Source organism: Marmota marmota, unplaced genomic scaffold, assembly GCF_001458135.2.
Source record: "Marmota marmota marmota unplaced genomic scaffold, marMar, whole genome shotgun sequence".
Classification (NCBI taxonomy): domain Eukaryota; kingdom Metazoa; phylum Chordata; class Mammalia; order Rodentia; family Sciuridae; genus Marmota; species Marmota marmota.
The window spans coordinates 3,450,645-3,471,680 of NW_026000242.1; the positions used below are offsets into that span (position 1 = coordinate 3,450,645).

The window sequence follows — 21,036 nt, forward strand, 5'->3', positions numbered from 1 at the left end:
GGTAACTTGCTCAAGTGCACACAGCTAGGATGTGGAGAAAGATGACTTCAGACCCACAGGAACAGACTGGGCCCTTTGCTCTCTTATTGCTGCACTAATCAAGGTGATGTTCCCCAAGTGAGCTCACAATAAGTCCCCAAGGAACAACCACTGTAGAATAAGGAGTGGAACCCCCTAAACAAAGCCTGATCTGAGCCCCATCTTGCTGGCTGCAGAAACAGGCCCATGTCTGACAAGTGGCTGCATGGTATGCACGGGGCATTTTTGTCAGGAAGCTGTAATGCTGGAACCAGATTCTCGTCACGTTCAGGACATGGTCAGCACCAAGTCCTCATCCTCCAGTCTAAGGGAGACGTGAAGCCCTGGATTCCCCACTAGGGTGCGCCCGTCTCCCCTTGCCCTGTCCACAGCTCAGTTCCCTCTAATACCTTGGACAGCGCCAGGCAGGCTGCCCAAAGCCCCACACTCCTGCACTCCGGTGAAAGGTGGCTGTCAGCAGAGGGGTGTTAATTACACTCTAGGAAGAAAGGGAGATGACAGCCTCAGCCTGAGCCAGAGGCCAGCAGAAGGACCAGCTTCCACGGAGCTGCTTCCAACTTCTCCCCAGCCCTGTTCCTTTTTTGCTGCCCAGTTGAGCAGATGCATCGCAGCTCATTTGAAATTAGATGATCTGCTCACTTCTTGTCTTTTGATCGATTTATCTGCTGTGAGCCTGTCTCTCTTCCCTTCCCGCCCCTACCTATGAAGATACTCAGGGAGCTTGGTGTGACTCACGGGGGTCACTGAGCTGTGAGGCAGTGGGATCTGCAGGAGCTGGGGAAGCTCACTCCCACTCCTGGCTCCGCATGCATTGGCAGGAGCCGTCATGTAGACTTCATAATAACATGCCTCGGGAGTGTGCACATCTGCCCTCCTGCCACATGAGTCAGCCTGTCTGCCCACTCTGCCCACCGTGGGTGGGGCCAAGGAGAAACTCATAGGGTCACACAGGGCCTGTAAAAATGTTTGATGTCCTTGTCTACAGGGGAGAGAGGATGACAGCCCCACCACTCTCCCTGCTTTCAGAACCAGGATATGGGGACAAGGATAAGAGAATAGCAAATGGCATGCATTTCGTCACCTGTGCCAACACACACATGCACACCATACAGTTAACCCAGACTGCACCCCCGCAAACTCCCAAAGAAGGCCTACTTCCTGTGCAGAGCAGGGCCCGATCAGAGTCTCTGCAACCACTGTGAGCTCAGGTTTGTAGGATTTATCCATGCTCCCTGGGCTGAGCCTCTCTTTGGTGATGCTCCAGGAGGCAGAGGCACAGAGGAGCATTAGCATTCCTGGGGAAGTGGCAATGTCATTCATAGGTCCACGTGCACCCTGGTGCTATTTCTTGAGGTGACAGACTATTCTCAGGGTTGGATGAATTTCTTTAAAGTTAAATTAAAACCCCCATCAAATATTTAGTTGGCTCAGCACAAGGCTATATTATTGGCCTGTGAGGGAAGATTTTAGCCAAGATTCAGAGCTAAGGACAGAAGGAGTTGGCAAGTCATTCACGGGTAAAGTTGTGGGGCACAGAGGACCACGCTGGGTCAGGAGACCAAGCAGACATTGTTCATCTTTGATCTCTTGCCACAGGCATTCACTGACCCTCTAGCCCTGTGGGGTCAGAGAGATGCCCTTTTAAATCCCAGATCTCCTATTCACCTGCTGAGCACACTGTGTGAAACCTGAGTTTCAGTCTCCTCGTCTCTAAAATGGATCAACTAACGTCTACTTCTTGTCACCAGTGGGAAGGTTTCCTCCCAGGACCTGTACGAACAGCTCAGGTGTTAAATCCCCACTTTCCCTGCAGCCAGAGGGCTCTTTTGAAAAGCTAAAGCAGAACAAGTCATCTCCTCTACATCACTGTCTATTATGGTTTGGATTTGAGGTGTCCCCAAAAAGCTCATTATTACAACGCAAGAAGGTTTAGAGGAAAAATGAGTGGGTTATGAAAATCTTAACATAATCTTAATCCCCCTGATGGGGATTAACTGAGTGGTAACTGAAGGCGGGTAGGGTGAGGCTGGAGGAGGTAGATCACTGGGGATATGCCTTTGGGGTTTACACTTTGTGTCTGGTGAGTAGATTCTCTCTCTCTCTCTCTCTCTCTCTCTCTCTCCTTCCTGATCATCATGTGAGCTGCTTCCTTCCGCCACACTCTTCTGCCATGATGTTCTGCCTCACCTGGAAGGAATGGAGCCAGCTGTCTATGGACTGAGACCTGTGAAACCATGAGCCCCCAAATAAACTTTCCTCCTTTACAGTTGTTCTTGTCAGGTCTTTTAGTCAGAGCAGTGTAAAAGCTGACTAAAACGCTGTCTTCGTCTCTTTCGTGCCATGATGCCTCTGGCCATCCAATGACATCTGGGTGAAGCCTCTTCATTTAAAATGTTTTTAAATGATTACAGAGAAATATGGTTATCAAAATATTTTATAGTCTTTGTGATATGGTGACCTGTGCATTTTTATGTCACAAGAACTTTTAGAGGTGGTTTTTATAGCAACACTATAATGCTATCAGTGACAAAGTCAAAGATATGGCTGATGCTGCGAAGGTTTATAGCTAACGACCATCATTTGAAAGAAATAATATGTTTGTTTGAATTTAGAAAAAATAGAGATGTCAATTTTTCCCTTCTAAATTTATGGACTTTCTTACTGCTATCCTCAGATCTTTGCGGGGGTAGGCTGTGGACCCAGGAAAACAATCCATAGATACTTTTATCAATACCTAGTTTATTGGTGATAAAATTCTAACTCTTCACCTTGGACTTGCATCACCTGATCCAGCAGCATCCTGTGGCTAGGCTAGCTGGCCACACTGACTTTTGTCCTGCCTAAATCCACTTTCACCTGAGGATATTTGCATCTACTCTTTCCTCTCCAAAAATGCTCTGTCCTAGTTGCAGCCCCACTCTGCCTCTCATCTGTTTTATCCACCAGATCTCTCCTGAATCTACAGCAATGCCTGGCACATGGTAGGCATTAAATAAATATTTGTTGAACTGGAAAAATCAAATGAATGAATGGATAAATCCAAAAAAGAGAAGCTCAGTTAATGTGATTCTCTCACCTTGGTTCTCAACTCAGGGAACAACTTTAGTGTTTTGAGTAGGGGCACACACAGGAGGGCCAGCTCAGCTACTTATCAGCCATGTGGCCACAGGAAAATTACTTCACTTCTCTGTCCCTTGGTTTCCTCATCTAGAAAATGGGAGTAAGTGATACTATAGATGTCATAAACATGTTGTAAAGGTTAAGTGAATGGGTACATGAACAGCACTTAGGACAGTGCCTGGGACACAAGAAACACTAGACAAGTGTCATCTAGTACAGTTTGATTGCAACTTTGAAAAAGTTGTTGTTGTAGAAAATTCAATGTAGGTTTTGAAGAGATTGCAAAAAAGTCACATGGTTGGACAATCAATATGTATTATATATGTCACACAGAGTTGACGTAGTTGGGATGTGAAACAGAACCAAGAGTGGGCTTGGCATTTTCCACACCTGCTGTGAAGCCCCAGGAGGCTCATGCTGGGCTAGCTTCCTCACCACACTACCACCAGGCCACTGTTGTCACACCTGATCTTCTGAAGGTGACCACCAACTTACACATCACATAAAGAAAGGAAACAGAATCCTGTCTGAGGTTTCGGGGTGATATGCTCATTTGTAATCCAAATGCCCCCTTTACTGATGCAAACTTCAGCCTGCCTGGCAATGGGGTCACCAACAGGCCAGGTGCTCAGACGCACTGAATTTCAACCCTGAGTCCACCCTCTTCTACTGGTCTCCCCTCTCCGCCGGCCACCAAAAATGCCGGCTATATTCTGGAAGCAGCATGGGACAGAACACTGAGCAAGCTCACTGGCCCATGTGGAGTTCAAACTTGCAGCCCTGTCTTCATGCAGGGGCTTGCACTGAGCTGGCCTGGCCAGCCCACCACCTGTCAAAGGTGATGGTTTCTGGGCCTGTTAAGGACCTGCATAAAGCAAGCTCAGGCAGCCATTTGGGACTGCTGCAGGAATCTGGTGGTACCACCAGCTCACCATGCTATCTTTCATTTTCCTTCTCACTTGTCAGCCCTGTAATTAGAAATGGTGTGATTCACAGGCCTGTTATCAGGACTGTTTATGTCGGGTGAAATAAAGTAGCACCAATTGCTGGGAGCATTGCTAACAGTCATAGAGAACCTCCAGAAGCCTCCCCCGGGCCCCCTCTTTTCTCTCAGCCAACAAGAAGCCCCCTCCAACTTCTTCCCCACTCCAGCTCTGCCCCAGAGACCAGCCCCTGAGCTGCCCGGCCACACCAGGAGGCGAGCAATGATCTGACCAATTAGAGCACCGAGTGGGTAGCATCTAGCCCGTTCCTCATTTCTTATTCATACGTGTGCAAGCTCAAACACTGCGAAGGGCAGCGGGGCATTTTCCCAGGGATCCCTGCAGTCTTGTGAGAAAGAGAGCAAGAGACACTGTGGGAAACCTTTGGCCACCCTTTCTGGAAGCTAAGGTCTGCTTGGTCTACTTCAGAGAGATGCTTTGCCTGTTGACATGGCTCATGTGCCCGTCAGTAACAACATCTCCAGAGTTATTTTCCCCAGATTGTACTTGAGCCCCATAACCATCTCTAAGGTCAGCAGTGGCTTATTTAGAGCAGAGCGGAATGAGGCCTGGCAAAGCTACGTGATGTTGAATTTGGGATAATGGCCACCTTTGGAAGGAGGGAGGGCAGAGTGGGGTAGGACAAGGGCATCTTCAGGTGCTGGACAGTGGTTACAAGGCGTGTCCCCTTGTCATAGTTCCTCAAGCTGACTTATGTTTGTGCACTTTTCTGTGTGTGTATTTCAATATAAAAATGGTTTTTAAAATGCAAGGTGATTTCCCAAGTAGAAGAGAGAATGGCCACTATCAGGCCTGACTTCAAACGCCTGCTGGCTCTCTGGGGTAGAAAGCCCGGAAGGTTCTACCGGGGCAGCAGTGGTGGCAGTTATCTCTCACAAAAAAGAAAGTTTAGTGCAGGCCCAGCGCGTCTCCTGGGTATTGTGCTTTCACACCTGGTGTGGCTTCTAATGCAAGAAGGAGTAAGAGGAACATCCAGACATTTTAACTGGGTTTGCATTTGCATTCAGATGGAGAACACTCCAGATTTCTCTTCTGGGCCAAACTGCTGAGCAGGCTGTGAAACTCCCTGAAGAGCCAACTCTGTCTGCTGGGAACACCAGGCAAAGCCCCAGGGAGGGGAGGGAGCCACAGTCACCCTCCAGACCCCAAGGGGCCTTAGGACTCAGGGGAGAAGGGGCCCAGTTCATCTCAGATTCAATGGAGATGGATGCTCATAGTGTTTTGTGTGGACAACCTCTTAGTATCAGACAGTAGACAAAGAGCCTTCAGGGGCCCTGGGTCTAAGCTGTCCCTGGCTAGCTGTGTGATCTTGAGCAAATTACTGAGCCCTGAACTTGTTTTCTCATGAGTAAAGTATAAATGGTACCAGTTTCTAGTTCCTGGGTTGTTGTGAGGATCACATGTGCTAATGCACAGGGCCTCGCACAGACTAAGTGCTTAATAAGTGTTTGCTGTGATTATTTCCATGCTGGTTTTGATCCTGGCACTCTGTTTCCATCCTCTGTTCATCCCTTGAGTGCCAGAGACCTGGACTCTGCTTCAGGCAGCACTGTCCTGCCTGGCGAGGTTCTCTAAGGCTAAACCCCGCCCTGGGTTGCTCCTTCTGACCCCCACTTTACCGTCAGCCACACGGACAGCTGTTGGCACACCTGCAGCACTCACTGATCACCTACCCTCTGTTTTGATCTCCAGCCTGTGTATCATGGAGTGCCACCCCCTGGCAGCCAGCCAGGCCTCTGGTCTACTATCCTGCTGCCGTCCAGGACACAGCAGGGCTGCTCAGGGTGCCTCCTGGATTGGGCAAGGATCTGCCCGGCACGAGTCAACAGCATCTTTCTGAGCAGTCCAAATCCACTGACCCAGCTACATGCTGCCATCTCAAAGGATCTGAGCCTTCCCTTTGTTGCCTAAATAGCAAATATAGACACAGCTGGGACAGGAGATTGTCCTAAACCAAGGGAGCCTATCTGAGGACAACAGAAGATAAGGGATAATTCCACAGTTCTGAGAAGGATGGGCCACAGCAGGGTTTTGGGATGGCTGCTGCGATGGCTGCCAACATGCCTTTGGCACGACCAAGCCAGCCTGGCTCTTGCATTCATGGATGGTGGGATGTCAGGTGCCCCCAACAAGCTACAGGACAGCACGGAAAACAGTCTGTGAATTAGCCTCCCAGAGTATAGAGTGATTCTGGCCAGGAATCCCAAGCCAGCTAGGTCAAGCCATGGCAACAGGCAAGCTGAACACCACCAGACCTTCTGGTGAAGGACGGAGGACAGAGGGCAGTGGCACACTTGGGATTCTGTGAAGCAGGACTATTACTCACAGAAAGGTGAGGGATGAGTGGGGTCTGCCTGCTGGGGCAGGACAGGGATCCTAGGTACCTCGAGTAGGTAAACATAGCCTGTGTTCAGGGCAGCACCGCACAAGAACCAGAACACACTGTAGACCCATCTGAATTCAGATTCTGTCACTTCTCAGCCTTGTGGCCTAGGATAAATTGCTTCATCTTGTGCTTTGCTTTTCTGATTTTTTTTAAATTGAGCACAATAATACTTTAGGGGTGTGTTTAAAGATTGAATAAGATGATATTTGTAAAGCCGTGATTGGCACTATATCCAACACATAGCATCGTGCCTGTTGCGATCTATAGAGCAATTTTCAGCCAAGGGATAGGCAAAAAGTCACACTGGGAGGCATAAGGGGTTGAGCATAGCACATGGCAGTAATGGGTGGATTCAAGAGCAGATGGGTCCTGACACCGGTTCTATGATGTGTGGGCTTCTGTTTCCCCTGACCACCAACATCATACCCAAGAAAATAAAGGCAGCAAGTTTTATGGAGTCGGTTTATTCAACAGACAGTGGAATGTAAATGTGTTTGTGGAAGGGGTTGAACAGATACCTGATTAGGCCAACTACAGCCTAACGTGTGAAGAGGGGAGTCACTGTGACTCTGGGAACAAAACAGGAGACTGTCCCTCGCACCCCCACGGGGAGAGGAAGGAGGACATGGTTACCCACACGCTTCTTTCTCAAGCTCCTGTGGCTCTGGGAAGTGGGGTGGGGGTTGAGCATGCCGTGGGTGAGCTGGAGGCCCAGCTGCAAGGAGCTGAAAGAGGAAGAGCCAGGAGGGGGAGGCAGGACAGCAGGAGGAATGCACAGGCACCATGGATTCCGTGGGAGGGCGGGCTCAGCAAAACAAGCTTTGCCTTCAGCCCCAACCTGCTGGAGGCATCGGCAGAGTGGGATCGCTGCTGTACTTTCCCTGCTACTTGTCAAAGGCATTGTCTGGAAACCAACAGATGGTTCTCAGCACTGGGAGGGCTGTCTAGGCTCTAAGTTCCTGGGGGTCTGGGGCTATCATGGCTAGTTCTCTCCCACATGTCTTCACAGCACCCACACACCCACTCTTCCATACATATATCCATCCACCCATCCATTCATCCATCTGTATATTCACCCACCCATTCACCTATCCATCTTTCCATTCATACATCTATCTATATATTTGAACATTCATATAGTCATCCACTCATCCATCTGTCAATCCATTCATCTATCCAGCCCATAATTTTAAGTGCTATTGTATGCTGGCACCTTTTCCAGATGCTACAAGTATAGGGATGAACAAGATGGGTATAATTCCTGATCTCAAAGAATTTACATTCTAGTGAGAGGAGACAGACAATGTACAAATAGTCCTGTAATGAGCAAGATGATTTTATGTGGTAATAATTTCTTGGAAGACAATAAAATAGGGTAATGCAGCAGAATGCGATGGGCAGAGGGAATGGATTCTGTAGCGTGGTAGAGAAAAACCATTTCTTGGGGAAGGTAACATTGGGTTTTGACCTAGATAATGAGATGGAAATAACAGACTGGTGCTGTGGAGAATCAAGCATGTGTTAGAAGGAAGAGTGAATATAAAGGCTATGTGCTCAATTAACCATGGAACAAATAAGGCCAGTAGTGAGGGAGTTTCAGGAGTGAGTGGCAAGTGATGGGAGATGCAGGGCCTGGTGGAATGGCTCCTGATGACTGATTCCAGACTGAAGGGATACAGGTGAAGTTATGGCATGACCTGGGGGAAATGGTTGTGCTTACTTAACGGGTGAGAAAATGGTAGCCCATGAAGATTCAGATAGTAATTTAACATTCAGGGACAGACCCTGACTTCAAGTCACTTCCCTCTAGGCCCAAGACAAATAGTGGACTTGCCACCTCAGTCCCCAACTCAATACCTAACAGTAGGTGGCCCAGACACTAGCACCCCCTGGAAGGGATTTTTGCTCCCCTACCTGCAGAGGGCAAGAAGGATGGCGACAGGAACAGCACAGCAGGTTGCCACCATGGCATATAACCTTGGAAAGCTGCTGTGCTTCCCTATGGCAGGATCGAGACTGGGTGACAGAAAGCCAGTACTTTCTGTCGGAGAGTCTGGATGTGGCATGGCAAGAAAAAATTGATGCAGGACCTGGGAGAGGGAAGGCCCTGCACCTGGGTGAGCACGTCACATGGAAGCAGGCACGTGTGTGCATGTGTCTGGGGACCACTGGTGGAGCTAAGCTCCAGGCCAGGAGAGGAGATGCCAGCAAAGTCTCAGGAGCCAAGGACAGGAGACAGGTAACAGTCGCTAAGAGTTCACAAAGTGCCTTCTCTTTCTCACAACAACCTAATACTATCATTTCCATTTTGGGGATGAGGACACAGGAGGTCAGACAAGTTAGATGACTTGTCCAAGTCAACACTGCTCATTACTCACAAAGAGAGGATGGATCCGTTCAGGGTGGACAGCAAGGAGGGAAGGCGGGGTGAGGATGGGGTGAGCACAGTCCTCCCATTTCACCAACACCTGAGCGGACAACTTCCGGGTGCAGCTGGGGCCCAGCTCTGCCCTCTCACCCACTTACTGACTTACTGTACCCATGTCATCTACTCCTCATCTCTTTCATCTAAAGCTACTCTTTTCCCCGTGTACCTTGGGTGACTTCCTTACCCATCTGGAATCCAAAACAGACCAGCAGTGAGTCTGGAGTCTTCCCCCTCCCTCCCTTGCCTGCTCTCTCTTCAGTCAACATCCAAGCCCCATCCATCCACCTCGGAAATGCCTGTTTAACCCATTACAGCTCTTACTGGCACCATCATCATTCAAGCTCCTGTGAGTTATTCAATAGCCCCTGAACTGGTCTCTTTGCTTCCAGTTCTTTCCCATTCTGTCCATCTACTAAATTGCACTGGGCACCAGGGGTTCTCAAACTCCAGCCACATGTGGACCAGTTGTTCTCAAACTTGACCATGAATCAGAATCACCTGGAGGGCTTGTTAATAGCAAACTGCTGGGCCACACCCCAAGTTTCTCAATCTCTAGGCCTGGATGGGACCCCAGATTTGGGGTTTCTGACAAATCTTATGTGATGCTCACGCTGCTGGTTCAAAGTCCACTTTGAGAACACAATCAAATCACACCACCCCCCTGCTTTCAATACTCCATGACTCCTTCCACTGTCTTCAGAATGTGTTCCAACTCCTCACCATGGTCTACCATGATCTTCACAAGCTGGGCTGGACTTGCCTCTCAGCATCACCTTAAACTACTGACATCCCTCCAACCCATGAAACGGCCACATTCCTTAAGCCTGTCCTGTACCATAGTTTCTTTTGCCTGCAATTCTTTCTGTCCTATTGCTTGTCAAATTCCTACTTGTCCATCAAGGTCCAACTTGACTTGAAGACATCACTGTGGGTTAGAGTAACCATGGACTTTGATGTTAAGTGAGCTTGGTTTTTTTAAATTCCAGACCGATCACTTGTTAGCTGTGTGATGTGAGTTAGCCTTTCTGGTAAGCCAAAATTAACTTCAGCGTCATCATTATAAAAAGCAAATAATAATATTTATCTTATCAGGTTGTTGCATGGAGAGGAAATAGTGCATAATAAGTGCCTAATAGGTAGTGTGTGTTCAATAAGCAGTTTTCATTAGCTTTTTTCTTCTCTAAAGCCTTGCCTGGCTCCCTCCAGAATAACCTCCTTTCTTCTCTGTCCTCCTATAGATTGTTGTACATGATTTCACTTTGCATATTTCTCATGCTATAGTCTCATATTATTTTTATACCCTGAGCTTCATTCCCAGTAGAACTGGGGCTATTGTATGAATAATAAACACTGACTCTCCCAGCAGACTTTTGGGCACATGGGTTGGCAAGTTGAACATATCTTTGCAGAAAGAAAATTTCCCACAGGTGGATAGAACCCCACACCAGAACACAGGCTGGGTGAGCAGAGGGGTGGCAGGGTTTCAGTCCACCTTCACCCCTTGGAAAACATACAATTTATACTTGGAGGTCCTGTATACACAGAGTGTGGCCTCTTGAAAAGGAGGAACTGTGTCTAATTTAACTGAAACCACAACCAATGTTGAATCAGTGCATTTAGGGGCAGGAAATATTGGCCAGGGACAGGAAATATATCAACAGGACCAATAGAGTCCTAGCCCCAGGCTCAGAAACAGAATACTTAACTTTGGGGAGTGCAAGAACCAGGTTTAGCACCTTTGGAAACTTGAGCTTTGAGAGTAACCCTAAAACTAGATGGTGGATGAGAGAGTCTTCTGGAGAACAAGGCAGAGGCTAAGTCCCTGCTTGTTGAACCAGAGGTCTTGAAAGTACACAAGACCTCAGACTAAAGCCTGGTGCAAGGCAGAGGCTGCAGGTGACATCCTCACCTCTGCTGTAGAGTGGGAACTGGGACCAGCGTATTCTTAGAGGGCACTAAGATGTCACTGTCTATAGTTTTGATTCCTGCTCCTCACCCCAATCAATTCCCTACTGCCTGTCTCTTCTGTCTCTTCAGCTTAACAGTGAGCCTGTCTCTTAGTAGGCTCTCAGGTGCCTCCATGAATACATTCTCATTTCCACTGCAGACCTCTGCCTCCCTTAACAGCTGGTACTCAGTGGGGAAGGTGGAAATCATTCCCAAGAAGTAAACCTTCTGTCAGATTTCCCAGGCTGCTTCCAGATACCCCCGGCATTTGGGGGAGTTCCCAGTCTGAAGCTGATAAGAGACTTTTGAACCTAACTGAACTCCAAGCCCCTCCAGGTCCCTCAGATCAACACCTCTGGTGCAAAACACCTAACACAGAGATCTAAACATGAGTGGCAGAACTCTGAGGTCTTTCTCTGAGTCTGGCTGGTCTTGCAGACATGGCCTCAGGTTCTGTGAAGTCAGGGAGGGACCAGGTTTTGGCCTGTTGTATGAGAGATGGGCAGTTGAGTTCACAGGAGATGTTACAGTGACATTCCTTAACCCTGCCCAGCTTGGGGCTCCCCTGAGATGTACTCACACCTATACACATATCTTTCTATCCCTGTACTTTTCCTACCTTCATGCTACTTAATCTATAAACTTCCAAAGACAGAATCAAATCTGATTGTCCTTTGGCACCAGAACCCCTAACACAGACATCAACGCATATTAAGTTACTAAGTCACTGTCTGCTGATTGAGCAATCAGTAGAATCCTGGTTTTCTAAACCCTGGGCTGACAGAGAGTTGACATACACAAGCCAAAGGCAGCTCCCCCTAGGGGTATACAGGAGTATACAAGGCGCCTTGACCTGTGTGACTCAAGAACTACTTATTCACACCCAGCTCTTCCAGGCCCTGTGTTACATGCCCAAGGATGCCAAGAGGCATAAAACATGGGCTGTCCCTCGGGGAGTTGCCAGTCTTCCTTCCACTGAAAATCCACCCTGGGTCCTCATTCAGAAGTCCTTTCTGCCTCCTACTTTTCTGTGTCAGTTTCCTATACTCGGGTAGAGTACAGTGCTTATCCCATATGAACCTGTGTTAAAGGGATTTCTGCTGGTGTCTGTCTGTGGAGATTCTAGCTAAAAATCTCCCCAAGGAAAAGGACCTGGCTTCGTGTCCAAGGATGTCCAGGCATTCGCCACTCCAGGCTCTGCTTCCTTGTCTATAAAAAGGAGGTGGTAATACTAACACTGACTTTCCAGATAAGGGGGTTGAGGACATAATTGTCATCCAAGAGTTCCTCCCGAACTGGTCACTCAGAGCTACCTCCTTTATTGTCATTTTCCTGGACTTAGCATATCTGCCACCCCCTGCTCCTCTGTCTCCTTATATCAAGCCTATGAACAGAACAGGCAGATTCTGCCCAAATCATTCTCTGTTGCAGTCTCCATTCCTCATGTGTCCCTTTGTGCAGGAAGAAGAAAACCAGATTGGGGTCTGAATCGATCATATGCTATGTGCCTAAACTTGGGTTAATTACAGAACTTCAAGGCCTCCACATTCTCGCCTATGGAGTGGGGCAACAATCCCTGCCTTGTGGCCATGTAAAAATAAAATTGGATTATTTGCTGGGCATGGTGGCAGATGCCTGTAATCCTAGCCGCTCAAGAGGCTGAGGCAGGAGGATTGTGAGTTCAAAGCCAGCCTTAGCAAATGCAAGGCGCCAAGCACTGAGTGAGACCCTGTCTCTAAATAAAATACAAAATAGGGCTGGGGATGCGGCTCAGTGGCCAAGTGCCAATTAGTTCAATCCCCAGTACCATAAATAAGTAAATGATTAAATGGATTAGCAAGCAGAGAGCTCCTACATGGTGTCTGACCTTGTGAGGAGTCATCAGCACCCTGCCCCTTCTACTCCCATCCTTCCTTGTGGCTCAGCTTTGAGCTGGGAAAAGATGCCACCAGAGTTTGGAGCAGAGAGGACCCTTTCTGACCCTTGACACCACCAAGGGAAGCCAGAGGAAGGAGAAAGCCTAGAAGCCCTGGAGGGCTTTCAGCCCTCTCCTAAAAGCAGGTGACAACCAGGTTGTCACCAGCATTGGCCTGGCTCACACCAAGGGCAGGCCGTGGCTTGGGGTTCCCACTATAATTATATGGGGAATGTGCCCCATTCCTGAAGAGGGAGGGAGTCTGGAGAGCCCTGGTCAGGGGTGGCACCCCTCTCTTCAGAAAGGAGAGGGGCTGTCAATAACTGCTTTTATTGGCTTTTTGTCAGTGGGTGAAACGACTTGAGTGACTTAAAAGAACCCTGATAGACACACAATGACACTGTGTTGTGAGGGAGGGGGAGTGAAGGCAGTTGGGACCCAAGATGCAGTCCAGCTCTCTGGCCCTTTGATTTCCAAGTACAATTGTCAGTGGACAATGAGCCAGACTAGATGGATTCCCTCCCTTCCCAGGTCTCAGCAGGTTGCAGGCAGGGGTCACATGTGGTGCACATCCCTCAGGAAGCGGTTCTAGAAAGGACTTTTGTGAAAGCCAAACAGCCCATTTCTCTACCCCTGAGAGGCAGGGTGACCTTAACCCATGCTTATAAGTCTAAAGAAAGAGAAGCTCCCCTCAGCTCCAGTCCCTGGGCCTGGATGCTGAAATCCCTCTGCTGTCCCTGCAGTTCCCCAGGCAGCCTTGCTGTCATGGCTCTCCCCATCCACTTGGGATCACCAGCAGCTGTCTAATGAGTAAATCTGCAGCTGATCCTCCCACCTCCAATCTGTGCCCCCATCCCCTGCTAGAGGAACCTTCTGAAACCAAAGCAAATTATGCTTCTCCCCTCTTTGAATAAAGCACACAAACCACCAGCTCTCCAACAGCCTCCACTAGCCCTCTGGACACAAACATCCACATACATGAATCCTATCATGGCTGGCCCCTGACTTCAGCCCTATTCCCTTCTGCCCCTCCTCATGCTTGATTTCTGTTTTCCAGAACCAACAGTGCTACACAGTGTATATCCCAGCATCCACCACATCATCTTTTCCTACCAAGATGATTCTTTAGATCCTTGATACAGCAGTCCTCTCTTATCTGCGGGGGATGCATTCCAAGACACCCACTGGATGCCTGAAACAGTGCAAAGCGCCGAACCCTGTAATTTAATGTCCTGCCCGTCTTAACTAAGTAGTTCTCATACACTGTGACTGTAACGTTTGCAGTTTGATGTGCAACAGTAAAATGAGCTTGAATTTCTTTTTCCAAAATTTGATGGATAGAGGATTTGTTCTTACTGTAGATCTTAGCAATCTCAGCATGCATTTTTTTTTCTTTATTAAGTTGAGAACTTTTACATTTTCACTTAAAGGAAGTGTTTTCTGGATTCTCTTGGGCATATTAGAATTGCCAGCCCATCACTGCTTTTGTATTTGGGGGCCATTACTAGGTAAAGTGAGGGTTATAAGAACACAGGCTGTGTTCTGGGGTCCTTGACAGTCAATATGATAACTTAGTTACCGGGTTACTAACAGGTGGGTAGCATATACAGTATGGATGTGCTGGACCAAGGAATGATTCACATCTCAGGTGGGAAGGAGTAGGATTGTGCAAGATTTTATTATGCTACCCATAATAGCACACAATTTAACACTTATAAATTGTTGACTTTTGGAATTTCCCATTTAATATTTTCAGACTACACTTTACTTTGGGTAACTGAAACCACAGACAATGGAACTGCAAATTTGTCATTTCCTTGGTGAGCCCTTCCCTAGTCCTATACCATACTTTGTTCTTCTACTGGACCTATCCCTGCCACTTATGAGTCACATGATTCTGAACAGATTTCTTAAGTGCTTTGTGACTCAGTTTCCTCCTCTGCAACCTTTGGTTGTTGTATTTGGTTGATATAGTGCTTGGCTCATAGGACACAATTAATAAGTGTCAACCATTTTTATTATCATCATTATAACCATTATTAATATAGTATGTGTCACACTGTACAGTGATTCTTGGTTTACATGTCTGCTTCTTTGAGTAGCTCCTGTACATTTTATGGGCAATTCCTCACATTTAAATAGTGCTTGTCAGCAAGTAGGCACTTTGATGGATGAATGAATGAATGAATCATCATAATTGAAGTCCAACTCTTCTTGATTTGAGTAAGTGCAGAAACCAAGCCTCCACAAGGAAGGTAAAGTGAAGTCCTCCCTGAGCGTGGCTGTCATACACGGAAAGAGTTGAACACTCAGTTTTGGCCCCTGAATGAGTTTCTTTACTTTAAAGAATGCTGAATAGAATTCTATGACCTATTTGCAGTTAAAATAGTCTCTGGCTTTCAAGGTGAAAAGTGATCCCAGGGGACTAGCTGAAATTTTTTCCATTCAGCAAAATGTCTCTGGACAACCTTCCCAGTGGATTGAGGCCATGGACAGCCACCCCACCAGGTCCTAGCAAATTCCCTTTCCAGAAGGGGAAGTGGAATAAGGCATTTCAGCTTCATTTACACTTAATTCGTCAAAATGTCATTGGTAAGAGCTATTTGATGTCCAAGGCTTATGAGCCTTGAATGTAAGCCTTCCAAAGCCCTTTTCTCTTTAAACCAAAATGTGCCCTTCTGCCAACATGGAGTCAAATGCCAACGGGGTACTTTGTTCTGAATCGTGAAGCTAGATGGGGGCTCCATCTCCTGAATGTGCTTTCCTTTCTCCCAAACAGGACCCCGAGGACATGAAAAGCAGCTGACTGGGGAAAAATAAATACAAGCCTGAGACTTTTCAAACAGCCACCCTCTCCTCTCTCCTGCTCAGACTCAGTCCTGAGTACAAGAGGCTGACCACAGGCCAGTTTATGTGAACCCACTTGTTTTAGCTCCAACCACGCTCCCTTTAAATGGGATTTGCATCAAAACACAGGCTTTGAGGATTTCCATACATATGCAGGAAAGGTGTTTGAATGCTCTTCACAGCTAAGGCACCAAGGGTCCAAGCCCACTGTCTTAGGGAAGCAGGTGACAATAGAGTGAGTCTCCCACCAGCGATAACTCTGTGCCACTATCCTTTACTTCTACCACTCAGACACGCAGGCAGCTGCTATAGTCTTCAGGCTCTCCAAAGACCCAGATTCTGCAGTCAGCCCGAGCCCCTTGTTCAGGGGGTCCTCCTTGACATCCAGCCTCCATGTCGGTTGTTGTAGTTTCAGCTGCATTTGTCTTTGCTCTTCATCCAGGCGGAAATAATGGGCAGCCAAGCACACACATGCCCTACTGTGTGCTGCATGTGCTGCATGAGTGAGGCCTGGAGAAGCCACCCCTGCCTGCAGGACAACCCCCAAAGCCCTGGCACAGAGGTGTTCAGAGTCCTGGACCCCTAGGAAGAAATCTCAGGTTTGTCCCAATGTGATGCAAACAGTGATTTTCACTCTCAGCTGTTGGTAGATGATTTGTTTTATTCTCTGCATCAGAACATACAGAAGAGGAACACCCAGAGACATATGGTGTACCTAAAAGGGCCTAATAATCATTACTTCTGGGCCAAACCAGCTTTTTCTTATCTGTGGGTTTGCTCAGCCATGAGGATTCCAGCAGCCCTCCAGGATGATGGCTCAGTACTGAGTGCATTCTAGTGATCCACAAAGGGCAGCCCCCAGCCTCCTGAAGGCAGGCTCAGCCAGCTCTGAAACTCACTGTCTCCTTGGTGGGGGCTGTGCCATCTCAGTGCTCCATCAGCATGGCTGGCCTAGCCACTGGTCTGCCCTTGCTGACCCTCCATGTTGACTTGCCTCACTCCTCGCACCATGTGCCTCCAGCCTCCAGTCCTGAGGCTTCCTCAGGCTGTTGATGTGAGAATATGCAGGTCTTCTCCTAACCCTGGCTTGCACCAGCTCCCCAGCTGAAGGCAAGGCTGTGTGCAGGTGGGGGTGGAGCTCATGATTTCCTGGATCAGCTCATGGATCTGCCTTGCACTTCAAGACTGTCATTGCTGCCTCTGGATCTAACTTCTTTGAAGACACCAGAAAGTCCTGGTGCATAGCCCAGCAGAGTAGGAGAGGTGATCTCCTATGATATGAACTTGGGCCAAAGAGAGGTGCATGTGTGTCCCTCCCTGCTATGGACTGGGTGAGGCCCCTGCAGATTGAATAGTCAGCTATGCTTGGTATAAAACTATGTACGACCAGCTTGTTAACACGCTCCCTTACGTATGTGCTGTCCTCTTGCCCGTCAATCTCCCCTTCCCCTCACTTCTGCTTCTTTGGAATTTCACTCCTTGTCTTAGAGGATAAGCTTTGGACTTGGCCCCTGATTTTCAGGGACCTTGGTCTAAGACAACTAATCTTTCCTATATGCCAAATATTCTCTGTGTGTGTGTGTGTGTGTGTGTGCCCGCGCGCGCGCACTTTCAGTCTTTACAAAAACTTCTTTGCAGGTGAATGCTGGGGCAGGTGGCACGGGGGAAAGTATAGAATAGCTTGCCCAAGACATACAGCTAGTTAGCAGGTAATTGAAACATTCGCTCAGGTCTAACATCAAGATGATGCTCTTTCAGATCATAAGGATTGAAGTCAGACCAGGGCTTAAGTGCTGCCTCTGAATTTATTGGCTGGGTGAACTATGCCAGGTTATTTAACCTCTTCTGTTTCTATTTCCTTGTGTATATAAGGGTCAGGTTTAGATGCAATGAGTTCTAAGGTCGCATCCAGTGTGAACATTCAGTAGCCCCGGAGATCTCCTGAGGGACTCTCTGTTGCTACTCTCTGCTGGAATTTTCTAGTCTAGCTTGAGGAGTGGGTCTTAGAGGATGGATAAAGCCTAGAATTACTGTGATTATAGAAGAGCATCCTGCAAAACACACCAAAGCCTCAAACCTGGGGAAGGTGGGGTCATAGCATGGCTCACTCCTGAGCAGGGCCAACCCCAGTGGCATCAGGCTTCTGCCCAAGTAGCTCCTACCAATTCTTCAGAAGGGATCATCTCTCAAGGTCAGCCTTGCCCCTGCCTCTCTAGACTGAACCCCTCCTTCTAGATGCTCCCACAGAACACCTTACAACATTGCTTCCCTTGCAGTTTTATTACAGGATGAAATTATCTAAAAACGTGATCATTCATCAGCATCTGTCTTGCTTCCTAGTCTGAAAGGTCCACGAGGGCAATGTCCATATTTATTTTGTTCCCAATGTGTTTCTAATGTCTACAACAGTGAAAGATCTTCAGTAAATAGCTGTTGAATTAATGGGTTAATTGGTTAATTAATATCATGTCACCAAATCTTGATGAGATCAAAGTACCTTGATGAGAACAAGCCAAGTGTTTTTGCTCTAAAGATGAGCCAGAGTGAATTTTAAGATCCCTGACTGATTGCCCAAGTTGCTCAGTATGTAGCTGCATGTCCTTGAGTCCCCAGCTCCTTTCCCTGTCCTGCCAGTCCACGTCACAGCTCATTAGGGGGCTAATAAGGAGATGGCTGTGCACTGACTCCACCATCCCTGAAGTCACCCTACCTGGCACCAGGCAGCCCAACGAGGCTGAAGAAATGGCTCAAGGTGACCAAGTACACTGTGGGAGGGTAAGGAAAAGGCATTTCAGCCTCTTGTGGATTAACTGCTGGGCTGAGACTTTGCAGTGGAATCCCAACAAGAAGAATGTTCCAGGAGGGGGCCTGGGTCTACAGAGAAAAGCAGCAAATCTTTTTCTGCAGAAGCATGTGCATCGTCAGCAGGGTGGGTTGGAGTCTCAAAGACTGCAGGGGTCCCTGCTGAAGCCTCTACCCCTCCTATGACCCCCACATGAGATTCCCTGCAGGGTACCTATCCTTCTGGGGCCTTCTGTTGGTTCGTCAGCCTTCCATTTGCCAGCCTCTCTGAGGTTCCTGTCTGAACTAGTTCCCTTGGGACTCCAGTCCCTCTGGAAAGTTCATAATTCCCAATTCCCTGAACGAGGCTTGCTGTCGAGTGTCATTGCAGGAGCTGTCTCTACTGCCAGGCCAACTCCCAAGCATCCTCCCTGCTCAGCTCTGAGGCGCCCCTTCCACAGCTGCCATCTATGTTGAATGTCTCACATGACATTGTCAATGATGCTTCCTTAACAATCAAACTTCATATTAACACATCCTTAAAGACTGGGATTTTAAAAGTTTATTTTATGTTCCAAGTTTGGTACTTGCAAAGGATTAAAGTTATATTGCAATCTTAGGTCACTTAACAATGGGGATATGTTCAGAGAAATGAGTTGTTAGGCAATTTCATGGTGCACACAGCACAGAGTACACCTACAAAAAGACAGCGACGGTGTCACTAGGCAACATAATCTTATGGAACCACTACCATATCCACAGCCCATGGTTAACCGAAACATTATCATGCAGAACATGATTGTAATTTAGTAAATAAAGGGATCTGGGTTTAAATCCCAGCTCTGGCAAATATTAACTGTGTGGTTCTGGACAAGCCGTTAAGCTCACTGAGCTTCCGATGGCTCCTTCCTAAGGCGGGGATAATAAATGTAAAGAGGACTGAAGACACTGTGGAGAGTGCCTTGCATGTCAGCACGCTCTGGGCTGCGGCAGCGGCTCCTTCTCCCCTCGCAAGCACAGAGAGGAAAAGGGACTGGTCCAAGGTCACACTAATAACCTGGGTCTGTTTTCTCTGCACTGGGTCCTCATCATCTGTCCTGATCATAAAAACTCAGTTGTGAAAATGTGGACAGTGAATTAGCCATGATTTAATTAATTTTTACAGTTGTTAATAGTGTGTACAAAGAAAACAAGAGATTTCCCTATGGAAGAACTTTCTCTACCCTTGCTCTAACCTATCAGAAGATTGACATCCTGGGAAGCTCACTTGCATTTTAAACAAGTCTCCACATTCACCCTGAAAATCTATAGCATATCCAAATGCACCTTGGTCTGTGGTCTATAAAAGGACATTTGTGTTAATGGAAAATAATATGAGAAGTAATAAAATAACCGTTACTGTGACCAGCAGCTCTATCCATCCCTTTTCCACCTTATTTAACCATGTCTGCCTTAACAGTATCTCTTAAGTATCAGAGTCAGCTGATGGGCGTGTGCCCTCCCCAGGGCCTGCCCAAGCTCTGCCAGCAGGTGTCAATGAGCAACAAAGTCATCACAACAAACAGAAAGTACCAGAATTACCTCAAAATAGAACCCAGACTCCAAAGTTCAGGTTGGTATGTCAAAGCCTCCATGACTTATTACAGGGCTGGCCTGGGAGAGCCATGGGGCAGGATCACCACCGTCTATTTATTGCAGCACAGCGCAAGTGGCTGGCTCCAGGCCAGCTCAGTAAAGAGTGTGGAACAAACCCATCAATAAGTGAAAAAGGCACTCATGACTGACTAAGGAAATGGAGGGTTCAAAAGCACACGTACAGCACAACTTGACGGCCTCCCACCGCCCTCCCACCCTTGGCAGGCGCAGACCCCTGCCCTTTCCTTACCCTAGCGATCAGTTCCCCCACCATTCCGGTCCAGGTGCCGTTGGCCTCAGGAACGCCATACACGCCGTCACCCACCAGGCGGATCTTGTAGTTGAAGCGCAGGATCTCCGCCAGCTCCTTGAGCATGTCCACGCAGAAGCCCTCGTAGCGGTCATTGCCTTCCATCTCCTGGTGGTTCCCCTTCAGCATTAAATACGGGTTTTCCTGCAGCAAAACTGGGCAGCTGTCATTCTCATCTTAGCCTGGCATCCCAGCCATATGTGATGGGACAGCAGGAGGCGGGAGGGCAAAGAAGGTTGGCAAAGAGGTGGGTAGAAGGAGGGAAGTGGCTTGGGTAATGGCTGACCCCAGGAATGGCTCCCCTATCCTGACCCACTCCCCAAAGTGCTCTTTCAATCTGCTTCTCTTACCAGGAACACACACTGGCTCCCACTGCACAGAAGGTCAAGTTGAAGTTCCACATGGTAAAAGGTCATTATCTGGCTCTACTCTCCTCCATTCTCTCTCTCTCTCTCTCTCTCTCTCTCTCTCTCTCTCTCTCTCACACACACACACACACACACACACACACTTTGAAGAGCAATAAGAGGTGCAGGATGCTTATTGCACAGCCTCCCAGGTAAGAGCAGGCACATAAACAACTACAATCCCAGGCAGAGCGCACTGAGAATTGGGGTGGGCCTC

General features: G+C 48.0%; 1 protein-coding gene across 4 annotated transcripts in view; it reads right to left on the reverse strand.

Moving 5' to 3' along the window:
- Grik4 (glutamate ionotropic receptor kainate type subunit 4) overlaps nt 1-21,036 on the reverse strand; it is a 363,614-nt gene that overhangs the window by 45,759 nt on the left and 296,819 nt on the right. For all 4 annotated transcript variants that reach the window (XM_048795923.1, XM_048795924.1, XM_015489727.2 and 1 more), the window contains one exon: nt 20,353-20,556. In XM_048795923.1, the coding sequence (XP_048651880.1) occupies nt 20,353-20,556 (204 nt within the window). The remainder of the gene's footprint in view (nt 1-20,352; nt 20,557-21,036) is intronic.